At 49.9% G+C, this 12,500-nt stretch overlaps 2 protein-coding genes across 8 annotated transcripts in view; both read left to right on the top strand.

Moving 5' to 3' along the window:
• The window catches only part of LOC143330053 (transmembrane protein 237A-like), a 9,779-nt gene extending 8,750 nt beyond the window's left edge, over nt 1-1,029 (top strand). For all 3 annotated transcript variants that reach the window (XM_076746218.1, XM_076746219.1, XM_076746217.1), the window contains one exon: nt 854-1,029. In XM_076746218.1, the coding sequence (XP_076602333.1) occupies nt 854-921 (68 nt within the window). In that variant the 3' untranslated portion in view covers nt 922-1,029. The remainder of the gene's footprint in view (nt 1-853) is intronic.
• A 652-nt stretch (nt 1,030-1,681) lies between these two features.
• LOC143330137 (abl interactor 2-like) overlaps nt 1,682-12,500 on the top strand; it is a 23,363-nt gene continuing 12,544 nt past the window's right edge. For 2 of the 5 annotated variants that reach the window (XM_076746372.1, XM_076746371.1), the window contains exons 1-3: nt 1,703-1,872; nt 8,736-8,903; nt 11,946-12,122. In XM_076746372.1, the coding sequence (XP_076602487.1) occupies nt 1,756-1,872; nt 8,736-8,903; nt 11,946-12,122 (462 nt within the window). In that variant the 5' untranslated portion in view covers nt 1,703-1,755. Of the gene's footprint in view, nt 1,873-8,735; nt 8,904-11,945; nt 12,132-12,500 lie in introns of all 5 variants that reach the window. The other 3 variants (XM_076746370.1, XM_076746368.1, XM_076746367.1) reach the window with 3 other exon arrangements.

Here is a 12,500-nt window from a genome sequence, read left to right as displayed (position 1 = left end):
ACCATCAGGGTTCACAAGAAAACATGAGAGGAAGGATTAAACTGTGTCACAAGGATCTGCTCAGACGAGTTAAACAGTAAAGATCTGACGAGGGTTTTACATCCGAGCTGAAGTGAAGTAGTCCAGAGGGTTCAACAGTTTCCGCCTCCAGCTGCTCCTGAAGCAGAGCAGGAAGCTCCGAGGAGGTCAGAACATCATCAGCACTTCATGTAAAGAGCGAGTTCATGGAGAGACCAGCTGGTGGTCCGGGAGGTCAGTCTGGACTGATGTGGTCTGTCCTGACTCGTCCGTCCACCTGCCATCAAGACGTGCTCTCAACATTAGTTCACTTAATCAGGCAGCAGCTGACTGAGCGTGAGCACTTCAGGGACTCAGGAGTCCTCTGGACCTCCAGCCTCTGTCAGACTGAGCAGCTAAAAAACACCTGGAGAGCTTCGGTGTGTTAGATCAACATCTCAGGCCTGATCCAGATCTCCGACAGAGAGAGGAAAGGTTTCACTTTGACCATCAACCCTGTTACAGCCACATTTCTGCCCTGAGGACACTTGAAGAAGACGTTCAACATCCTCAGCACTGCTTAGAAAGTCATGTGCGTCACTCAGTGTCAAGGCAAAGTGTGTGTGTCCGTTCAGCTCAGTGTCAGCCACGATGCCACCACCAGGTGGAGCCAAAGTCAGGGCTGTCCAAGTCCTGTAGCTCAGTTCAGGCTCTCAGCAGTGAGCTCCAGGTGTGTTACAAACTAGACCTACAAATGACACACACACACACACACACACTGTGTGTGTGTGTGTGTGTGTGTGTGTGTGTGTGTGTGGTTTCCATAACAACAGGCTGCTCTGGTCTCTCTTTGCAGAGTTCCTGATGACGATGGAGGTGGAGGGGTACCCGAGAGGAGACGAGACTCTGGACGCTCCTGCCTGAAACAGTCTTCTTGTTCACTTCATGTGTGTTTTGTACAACATGTGATCTAGCACTTTGTTTCCTGAGAGTGTTTTTGTAAATAAAGGATTACAGTATATGTACAGTAAAGGCTGTCAGTTGTCTGGTGTTTTTTACAGCTTTGACCACAGGGTGGCGCCGCTGCTGTGAGAACCAATCAGATGAGGAGAATAAGGTATCTGCAGGTGTCTGTATGTCACTTCAAGTCCATATTTAAGATGAAATGATGACAGTGATTATTATTATTATTATTATTCAGCCTCAGACTGAGGTTCAACTGCAGAATGGAGCTCTGATCAAACTCCCATATTCAGTCAAATCTCTAATGAACTTTGGTGGCTTGTTGTAGGCAGACATGCAGGAAGACGCACGTGCAGGACACCTGACTAAAGAAAACCAGATGTGGGAGGAGTTTTAAAAAGAGTGCCATTATTAGTCTCAAGTCTGTCCCTGGATTATCTCGTTCACACCCCGCAGTCGCTTTTCCACCGGTTGTCGCTTTACGAGGATCACCTGAACGCTCCATTAAACTGACGGACAGGAATGTATTGTGATAATTACACGATTTTCTCATAATTTACTGTGTCTTTAATGAATGTAACACGCTTCTCCTTATTTTTGCATTAGTCGGTGTAATTGTTTTCTGCCTTCGTGCTCCTCTTCTGTTAAAAGTCACATCTCAGAGGTGTGACGGAAAACTCCCACTTTTCTCTGCGATCCAGTCATAGTGGTGATATTTCCCACAGGCCAGGAATGCAGCAGGATGCATCCAGTCAGCGCGCGCCGCGGCCGTTAGAGTAGTACAACCATGTAAAGATGGCGGAGTTACAGATGCTGCTGGAGGAGGAAATTCCTGCGGGACGGAGAGCTTTACTGGACAGTTTCACCAACCTGGAAAGAGTAGCGGAGTACTGCGAAAGCAACTATGTCCAGGTACACGCTAGTATTTACACGCCAGGTGTAGGAGTCACGTGAAATGACATGTCGGGCTGATGTTAGCAGGGAGTGGGCGGTTTGGAGTGTGGAGTGATGGCATGACAGCACCAAGCTCCGTTATGTTCCCGATAGTTTTTATATGAAAGGTAAAAGTCAGAGGATGAAATGTGAAGGCCGACCTGTCCGCTAACTGAAGAGCTTCGACCTCACAGTTCATTCGGCTTCATCATTTCCCCCGAACACGTCTGTTTTTACGAAAATTCAACTTTTCAAAGTGGTTCGGTTCCCTCTGCCCGCGCGGAGAGGAGACGTGACTGCTGGAATTCCTCGTGGAATCCAGTTCTTTGGTTTTAAGAGTCTGTTTTTCACTTCATTGTGTTTTAATTTGTGTTTTTAATTAAAGCCGAATGAAAGATCAGCCCGTGTTTATACTCTAAATGTCTGAAAGCACCTTCTAGAAGCTGTGTGACATTTGCGGACAAGCAGAGAATCATTACGTGGATGATTTTCAATGGGAGTCTGGCGCGACGCTTGGTCCCGTTCAGACTAACAAGTAGCGTATTAATGAGAAAAGAGCAAAAGATAATGTGAACCATTAACTATCGTTAGGAAAGGTTTGCCCAGAAACCATTAGTTTTTAGAACGTTATTACTAGTGTTATTGTTATTGTTACTGTGAGGACTTTGTGAACATTATGGTCCATATGCTGATATTAATACTACACTGATCTAAATGTGGTTTCACACTTCTCACTGTGCTGGTTTCATGTGTTCCTGCCATGCTAAATGTTGGCTTTTGGAGGAAAATATAAGTACTGATAATCAATGATGGATTAAATGTGAAGACAAAGAAATCTGTTTAAATTATATTACTAATGTAACAGAATCCAAACACAATATGTGAAAAGTTAAATCTTCAGGTCTAAAATGGCTTTGAGAGACTGGCTGTGGCTATCAGTGGATAAAGAGGCTCTGTTTACTATCAAACCACACAGAAAAGCAGCAGATTTCTCAGTCAGGTGATCATATTCAGTATTTTGGCTCGAAAATTGATTTCCTGTTGATGCACTTTGATGAACAACTGCCAACCAAGAACACACTGAAGACCAACTGTATGTCTCTTATTTACATTTAATATGACTGTACTGGGCTGACATCCTCCTCTGTGGTTTGTTGGTGGAGTGGTGTGTGTGTGCGTGTGTGTGCATGCGTGGGCAGGCAGGCAAGATTGTTATGGACACCTGCTCTGCCTCAGTTGGCTCTAAATATACACCTGTTCATCCCTCCATTTTATATTCATCGCATTTCTGTAGCTCTGTGTGTGTGTGTGTGTGCGTGCGTGCGTGCGTGTGTGTGTGTGTCAGTCTGTCTTGTTAATTGACAGATACACACACACACACACACACACACAGACCCTTTGCTTCCATTGCAGTGAGTGATGAAGCTGTCAGTCTGTGAGCGGTCACCTCTTCCTCTCTGCAGTGACTCCTCGTCTTCATCCTCTCTCTGCTCCATCCGTCTGTTTGGACTTCCTGTCTGCATGCGGCCTGTCAGGCTCAGCTCGGTGCCCTCTGGACGGCCCACATTCGCCCGCCAGCAGATGATGGGAGCCATTACATAATCCAGTCGTGTTGTTGATCTTGTTTTGTGGGCTAAATATTTGGATTGAGGGTTGACCTGGTTAAGCCTGCGTGGCCCTGTGTGGCCCTGCGTGGCCCTGCGTGGCCCTGCGTGGCCCTGTGTGGCCCTGCCTGGTCCTGCATGGCCCTGTGTAGCCCTGTGTGGCCCTGTGTGGCCCTGCGTGGCCCTGCCTGGTCCTGCGTGGCCCTGCATGGCCCTGTGTAGCCCTGCCTGGTCCTGCGTGGCCCTGCCTGGTCCTGCGTGGCCCTGCGTGGCCCTGCGTGGCCCTGCTCTAACTTCAGGTGAAAGAGTGTGACACACTTTGAGCGAGTTTAGATGAAAGTGATGATGAGTCACTGTGAAGCTCACAGTCGCCATCTTGGCAGCGCCTGACTCCACCAAACTCAAGGCTAATCCAAAAATGGGCACTTCCGCTGTAAAGTTATGCATTTTAATGTGGAGGTCTATGGGGAGTGACTCACTTTTGGTGGCTGTTTGAGGAAGAGCAGTTTGTGGTTCTTGAGCGCTGGCGTCGTGTTTCAGGTTGCTGCTTGTTCGGATACTCAGGTTTGTCAAGCTACAGCTAACTACAGCTAACTGTCATTAGCAATAGCATTCAGGTAGCAGCTGCAGGCGTTTAGCCGACGCTGACCTTCACCTTCACTGGTGAAGTTTTCTTATCTTTTTATTGTACTTTGTTTTTTGTGTCCTCAGCCCTGACATCACTTCAGATGTGAGGACTGGCTTCGCTTCATGAAAGGGGACAAACGGGTCTTTATATGCTTTCAATGACTGATTGATTATTGATCATTACTGTGGTTAATGTTTGATTGGAAAGTTCAGCCACAATTCAAGCCAACAGTGATTCATTCCACTCAATTCAAATTCAACCAACACTGATTAAAGCTGCTGTGACGTCAGACTGAAGCAGGAGAACGAGCATGTGCAGATCACCCACCCACCCACACACACACACACACACACACACACACAGCTGGTTCTGGTTAGCTGTTAGCGTAACATAACTCGACCTCCTGCTGCTCATTGAAAACACATGGTTCATCTGCAGGAGGCTGGACGTGGACGCTGGTGTGTGTGTGTGTGTGTGTGTGTGTGTGTGTGTGTGTGTGTGTGTGTGTGTGTGTGTGTGTGTGTGTGTGAGTGAGTAAGTGTGTGTGTGCGTGTGTGTGTTGTGGGTTGGAAACCATGGCGATTGGTTTTCCAGTTGAAGGAGTATCAGCCTCCACCTTCAGTGCTGGTGCCAGGAACAGCTCCTGCGGGGGCGAAACAAGCTGAGAGCCTGGAAAGACTGTCGTGTTATCAGAAGCTCGGCAGTTTGAGGCCTGAGCAGGGAGTCGGTGCAGGCTGACGTGCTTTCAGCGTGGAAACAGAGCTCCTTCCTCGTGTTCGGCCTCTGCTTCGTGTGTCCACACACTTTGGTTGAAGTCAGTGAAACTCCACAGATTTCATGTTAAACTTCACGTTTCAGACGTTTCCATGCACCAAGTTCACTGTGCCTTTAAACGGCCTGGAAAAGTCCCAAAAGTGATGTCATGCTTTAGAAGCGTCCGATTGGCTCACTGACACCTTTCGAGTCAGTTGGGGGTGTGTCTGTGGATGCGTTTTAGACTCAGTGTCTCTGCTGGACATCAAGGGAAAATCAAAAGAATCAAAAGACATCAGAAACCACAACGTCTGCTTCACCTGAAGGTACCGCCTTCACCTGTGCAAACAGAAGTACACAGGTGCAAACACCATGTGACTACAGAGCCGCCATGTCACCCTCTCAGGAAGGAGCGTTCTGTCTCACAGAGGCGAACGCCACAGCGTCGTGTTGATGAAGAGGAGGGAACATTATGTGGATAAATAGAAGCAGCATCTCAAGACATCAGCCAGGAAGTCACACACACACACACACACACACACACACACACACACACATACACACACACACACACACACACACACACACACACACACACACACACACACTCTGTTTATACTTTGGAGAGAGATGGCCACCAACTGCCAGCAGCCTGCTTTTACCTTACAAGGACAGGTCCCTAATTTTGTGTGTGTGTGTGTGTGTGTTTGTATGTGTATGTGCATGCGCATGCGTGTGTGTGTGTTTGTATGTGTGTGTGTGTGTGTTTGTACGTGTGTGTGTGTGTGTGTGTGTGTGTGTGTGCGCGTGCGTGCGTGTGTGTTTGTGTGCGTGTGTGTGTTTGTGCGTGTGTGTGTGTGCGTGTGTGTGTTTGTGCGTGTGTGCGTGTGTGTGTTTGTGCGTGTGTGTGCGTGTGTTTGTGTGTTTGTGCGTGTGTGCGTGTGTGCGTGTGTGCGTGTGTGTGTGTGTGTGTGTGTGCGCGTGCGTGCGTGTGTGTGTGCGTGTGTGTTTGTGTGCGTGTGTGTGTTTGTGCGTGTGTGTGTGTGTGTGTGTGTTTGTGCGTGTGTGCGTGTGTGCGTGTGTGTGCGTGTGTTTGTGTGTTTGTGCGTGTGTGCGTGTGTGCGTGTGTGTGTGTGCGTGTGTGTGTGTGTGTGTGCGTGTGTGTGTGTGTGTGTGTGTGTGTCTCAGATGAGTTCTCCAGAGTTGGGACTTTGTTGGATCTGGTTCAAAGCCTTCAGAGTTATGAGCTGTTCTGGGCTGAAGCTGATTCTCTGAGGTGAAGACTCACACCAGGTTTTCAGGTGACGTTAGCTGACGGTCAGCTCACCGCCAGACGTCATACATGTGCACGTTTGGAAGCAGAGGTCAGAGGTCATGCTTCAGATGAAAGGCTGTGGGACAGACCCACGCTGGAGAATCAGAGGGAGAGTGAATGAGGAAGACGAAACAACTTACCTTCATCAGCACATCCAGCAGCTTCCACTGAGGCCGAGTGACAAGAAGCTCGGACGAGCTCGGACGAGTCGTGACCATTTGTTGCCAAAATGTGCGTGAACATGTGTCTTCATGTTTGGACGATAACAGAATGAAGAAGAGCGCGACATGTGACCAGAAGAGCCGAGTGTGCGTTCATTAGAAAAGAGGTCAGAGGAATCAGAGCGTGCATCTGAATCCACACATGAAGCTCATGAATTCAGTTAGAACTGGAAAACAAAGTGTGTGTGTGTGTGTGTGTGTGTGTGTGTGTGTGTGTGTGTGTTCTGTCCCCGGGCCAGAGCAGGCAGCCCTCCAACTAGGTCACAGCTAACAGGACATCAGATGGCTGAGAGGAGGAGAGAAAACAGGAGAGACGACGACGATGAAGAGGAGGATGAGGATGATGAGGATGATGATGATGATGAGGTCGAGTCATTTTTATTCATACAGCACATATTTCATATCATACAGCCGAAGACACTGTCTGTCCTCAGACCCCCACATGAGACAAAGAACAACAGGGAAAACAGGAGGAGATTGAGGAGGAGCAGCCTCATCAGGAGGTGTACAAAGACAGACAGAGACACAGCAAGGTGTCCATTTAAAGAGACAGAGGACAACAGAGGGGACAAAAGAAAAGGAGGAGGGATGAAAGATGAAAGGAGGAGAGACAGACAGACAGACAGACAGACAGACAGACAGAGATGAGATTGAAAGTGTTTCTGCAGGTGTGTGTGTGTGTGTGTGTGTGTGTGTGTGTGTGTACGTGTGTGTGTACGTGTGTGTGTGTGTGTGTACACGTGTATGTGTGTGTGTACACGTGTTTGTGTGTGTGTGTGCACGTGTGTGTGTGTGTGTGTGTGTACACGTGTGTGTACGTGTGTGTGTGTGTGTGTACGTGTGTGTGTGTGTACACGTGTATGTGTGTGTGTACACGTGTTTGTGTGTGTGTGTGTACGTGTGTGTGTGTGTACACGTGTATGTGTGTGTGTACACGTGTTTGTGTGTGTGTGTGCACGTGTGTGTGTGTTCGTCTCTCAGTGCTGGTACAGTCACTTTGCTACATAGTACTCTTCTTGTCACTCTTGCTGTCTGCAGAGTAATCGGATTACTATTACGGTACTTAGTGTGCCTGTAATCTGATTACAGTCGACTGTAATCAGATTACAGATGACTGTAGTCAGAGCAGGAGGAGGTCGTGTGGATGAGCTCTGCTGACCCCACACGCTGTAGAACACACACATGTTCTGATTGGTCCTCCTGAGCTCTGTGGACATTTATCCCTTCAAACATGATACAGGGCAGCGAGTTCACTCCTCCCATCATGCTTTGCTGTACTTGACTCCCAGCCCGTGGCTCCTCGAGGTGTGTGACAGGTCAGAGGTGTGTGTTTGGATTTGGTTTTTCCACAGAGAATGGTTGGGCTGATTTATTCATTCCTCCTCCTCCTCCTCCTCCTCCTGTGATCCTCCAGGTCTCCTCAGCACTGATGTGTCACCTGTGATTATGAACTGTGTCAGGAGGGAGCAGACACCTTCTGGCCAATCAGAACGGAGCATTTTAGTTAGTCATTATATAATTAAACAGTGTTTAATGTTGGAGGCCTGACTGTGAGTGTGGGGCTGTGGGTCACTGAGACCTGAGAGAGAGAGTGTGTGTGTGTGTGTGTGTGTGTGTGTGTGTGTGTGTGTGTGTGTGTGTGTGTGTGTGTGTGAATGAGTGCACGGAAGAGAAAGACATACATTGGTGTCAGTGTGCTTCTCGTCAACCTCAGGCATGAATGAGTAAACACTGACCTACATCATGCTTCAGCAAACACACACACACACACACACACACACACACACACACATGCACACATACACAGTTTGTCTGGAAAAATACTGAATTTGACATTTCAGCACAAATCATCGGTAGGTTGTGTGTGTGTGTGTGTTTGTACGTGTGTGTGTGTGTGTTTGTACGTGCGTGTGTGTGTTTGTATGTGCATGCGCATGCGTGTGTGTGTGTTTGTACATGTGTGTGTGTTTGTACTTGTGTGTGTGTGTGTGTGTTTGTACGTGCGTGTGTGTGTGTGTATGTGTATGTGCATGCGCATGCGCATGCGTGTGTGTGTGTTTGTACGTGTGTCTGTTTGTACGTGTGTGTGTGTGTGTGCGTGTGTGTGTTTGTATGTGTGTGTGTTTGTACGTGTGTGTGTGTGTGTGTTTGTACGTGTGTGTGTGTGAGTGTGTGTGTGTGTGTGTGTGTGTGTGTGCGCGTGTGTTTGTGTGTGTGTCCTGACGTGGAGTCAGAGGCTCCTCCTGCTGAGCTGCTCCCATGGCCTTCTGGGTAACTGAGGTTGGGTCTTGACTCTGTCTTTGTCTCCTCTCTCCCTGCAGTCTGCAGACAAACAGCGAGCGCTGGAGGAGACCAAGAGCTACACCACCCAATCCCTGGCCAGCGTCGCCTACCTCATCAACACGCTGGCCAACAACGTGCTGCAGATGCTCGACATCCAGGCATCTCAGCTCCGCCGCATGGAGAGCTCCGTGAACCACATTTCACAGGTTTGATTCTTCTCTGCAGGGGACCCTGTGAACGTCGTAGTCCTCCACCCACACTGCATTGATGGCCCGGTGCAGGTGTGTGCAGACACAGTGCATGAAGCCCTGTTACCCTCAGTGAGGAGGCTCTGAAGGTGCACAGTGTGGAGTCACGTATGCATGCGGGCACATTGACGCTCAGCGCTCTGTGGACGCTGGTCTGCCCACCGCATGCAGCCGTGAGCGACTGCAGAGGGAGATTCACAGCCAGCAGTGTCCCGAGTGCGGACAAGCTCTGTTTGATGGTGGCTCACCTGAGAGGCTCATATGTGACGGGTGCTGTAGGTTGGGACGTGGTCTTCTCTCACACTGAACAGCACACGTCTTCTCCACGTCGTGAAACCTCTCACTGCACACCTGAAAGAGTTTTTGTTCTTCAGAGCAGGAACATGTCAGAGCTTCTCTTTCCAGGTCTGCTGGAGCTTGAGCTTGAGCTCAGAGCGTCTGTCCACCATGGAGGTCAGAGCACACTGAGCCTGCTGCCTCGCGGGCCTGATCAGACGGTCTACATTGTCATGATCCCCTGACTCCCATTACCTCTGAGCCCGTTAGCTCATGTTATAACCTACAGGTTTGATCAGGTGAGCGGGCAGATCACAGCAGAGTGCTTCATTCAGACGGATTCTCCTCTGATGATGATGATGATGATGATGATGATGAAGGTCATTGTTGAAGGTTTCCTTCAGGTTTCTGATGGACATGAAATGAGCCTCTGTTGTTTTACAGCCTGCCAGTTAATAATCAGAGGTGGAAAGTGTCACATTCCCATAACGTTAGCTATCATGAGCCCCGTCACTCAGAAAACACGAGGAGACAGACCCGTCTCCCATAGGCTTCAACACAAGTGGCACCGAGCACTAACACCAGCCGAGCGGTGGTGGGTGGTGTTCTGACGTAACGGCCCTTCACCCTTCACCCTTTATCCATCATCCACCCAAAGAAACCAGCTTCCTGTTTACAAGAAAATCCACAGAAAGCAGCTGAAGCGAGTTCAGATTGACAGTCAGGGAAGACGAAGCACCACCTGCAGGTGTGATCACACCGTCAGCGTGCTGAGTGTGAAGCTCTTACACAACACTCTGCACCCACACAGCTCTGTGTGGAGGGCTGACGGCCAGCACAAAGCAGACTCAGCTCTGCAGCTCGAACCCGCTACGCTCTGCTCAGTCTGTTCTCAGAGGATTCAGACGAGCAGCCTCCTTCGTCGTCGTCGTCGTCGTCGTCGTCGTCGTCGTCGTCGTCGTCGTCGTCGTCGTCGTCGTCACGGTTCCTCCGTCACTCACTGATCTGATCCTCTGGCTGTGCTGCTCACTGACACGTCTCTGAAGGAAACAAAGTGTTGTCATTCGCTGTACGCCGGCGTCCGCGGTGCCTGCTCAGAGGATCTCAGGACTGTAGTGTTGAGTGGTGCAGAGGACGCTGTCCCTGTCCTCCTCGGGCCTCTGAGTCATCAGGACACTCTGCATACAGACATGATGAGACGCTGTCCTCTGTTGCTGTGGAGCAGGCCTGTGATTGCACGCCATAATTACCACTTTGTGTTCAGTGAAACAGTCACATCTGTTACGTAGGCGAGTCGAGCTGAGAGGCTTCGTGAAGAGTCCACAGAGACAGTCTGTCCAAATCCATTTTGCATTTCATGTTCATGTTAGAAGAAGACCAAATGAGACAAATGCTCAGTGTGTCCCACCACAGTGGATCAGACCAGATGCTGGAATTCATCGCTCAGGATCTGAATCAGAGACGGGTCAGTCCGGAGGTGTTCAGCTCAGGTGACACCTGAGCGTGTGACACGTGGCTAACGTCAGTCACAGCAGACTGTCTGATGGACTGTGCAGGCCTGAAGTGAACCATGTGTGATCCTGGACCAGAGCCAGCACTCGCACTGACTGCAGGCTGGACCAGCAGATTTTCATACATGTTAACATACATGGACCACAATGTGTGAGAGCGCAGACCCAGAGGACCAGGACAGTCTGTCCTCACATCCAGTACAGGCTGAACAGTCAGGCAGACGGAGACAGATAGTCAGCAGGAGACAGTGACATCAGTGAATCAGTTTAAGAAAAGACGGATTCATCCGAAATGACGAGAGTGATGTCCTCCATCACTGTGTGTGGACACCTGATGTCCTCCGTCACTGTGTGTGGACACCTGATGTCCTCCGTCACTGTGTGTGGACACCTGATGTCCTCCGTCACTGTGTGTGGACACCTGATGTCCTCCGTCACTGTGTGTGGACACCTGATGTCCTCCTTGTGTTGTTGCCTTTGCTTGATGTGCAGCAGGTCCACAGCGTCCCATATTTAGGACACTGACGTTTAAGTGAGTTTCCTCCGCAGGGTGGCGGGGCACTCCCTTAGAGATAGGGTGAGGAGCTCTGTCACCCGGGAGCTCAGAGTAGAGTCGCTGCTCCTCCACATCGAGAGGAGTCAGCTGAGGTGGCTTGGGCATCTTTACCGGATGCCCCCTGGACGCCTCCCTAGGGAGGTGTTCCAGGCAGGCCCCACCTGGAGGAGGCCCTGGGGAAGACCCAGGACACGGTGGAGCGACTATGTCGCTCGGCTGGCCTGGGAACGCCTCGGGGTCCCCCCGGATGAGCTGGAGGAAGTGTCCAGGGAGAGGGAAGTTTGGGCGTCCCTGCTTAGACTGCTGCAGATGCGACCCGGCCCCGGATAAAGCGGGTGGAAATGGAATGGAATGGAATGTTGACGTATACGTTCTGATCGTCACGTCAGTGTCCGTCTGTCAGCCCACCTCTTTGGTCCAGACACACATCAGCCTCAGCTGGACTGATGTTAGCATGCTAACATGCTAATTTAAGATGAGGAACATTATGCCAGCTGACGTCAGCGTATTAGCTTTGTGGCTGTAGATCTTGGTCAGGGTTTCATCAGAACTCACGAGCGTGACGATGAGTTGACTTCACGTTGGATAAATCATGTTTTTACTGAAGCGGGCTCATAATTCAGCCATTAAACTCAGTGTTTGTCTCTGTCCTTTCAGACCGTCGACATTCACAAAGAGAAGGTGGCGAGGCGGGAGATCGGCATCTTGACCACCAATAAGAACACATCCCGCTCACATAAGATTGTTGCTCCAGCCAATCCGGAGCGACCGGTGCGCTACATCAGGAAGCCCATCGACTACAGTGTGCTGGATGACATTGGACATGGAGTCAAGGTGGGAGCAGTGACGGAAGTAATGACCATGATTACAGGTGTTTTCAGTCTGAAAGACCTTCAGTGTGTCCACGTGGACACGCAGAGGAGGACGAAGCAGGGCAGGTCAGATGCAGACGGTCAGTCTACGTACCAGAAGTTGGTGTTTTTCAGCCAATAGAGCAGCAGAGACGTTACGTGTCTCTGTGGTGGGTGTGGCTGAAGACATGCAGCCACAAAGAGCCGAGCAGAAGCACAGAGAAGAAGAAAGGCTGAAGCTCAAACATCAGGCAGGACGAAGACATCTGGACACGCATGTTTGTGTGTTTCCAGTCTGTCTTACTCGACGTGCAGCGTGTGAACGGCATCAGTTATCCAGCCGTGTTCAAACCTGTGATTC

Source organism: Chaetodon auriga, chromosome 13 (assembly GCF_051107435.1).
Source record: "Chaetodon auriga isolate fChaAug3 chromosome 13, fChaAug3.hap1, whole genome shotgun sequence".
In the NCBI taxonomy this organism is placed as follows: Eukaryota; Metazoa; Chordata; class Actinopteri; order Chaetodontiformes; family Chaetodontidae; genus Chaetodon; species Chaetodon auriga.
Note: the sequence above shows the minus strand (reverse complement) of the source record. Positions and strands in the feature narration are given on the sequence as shown.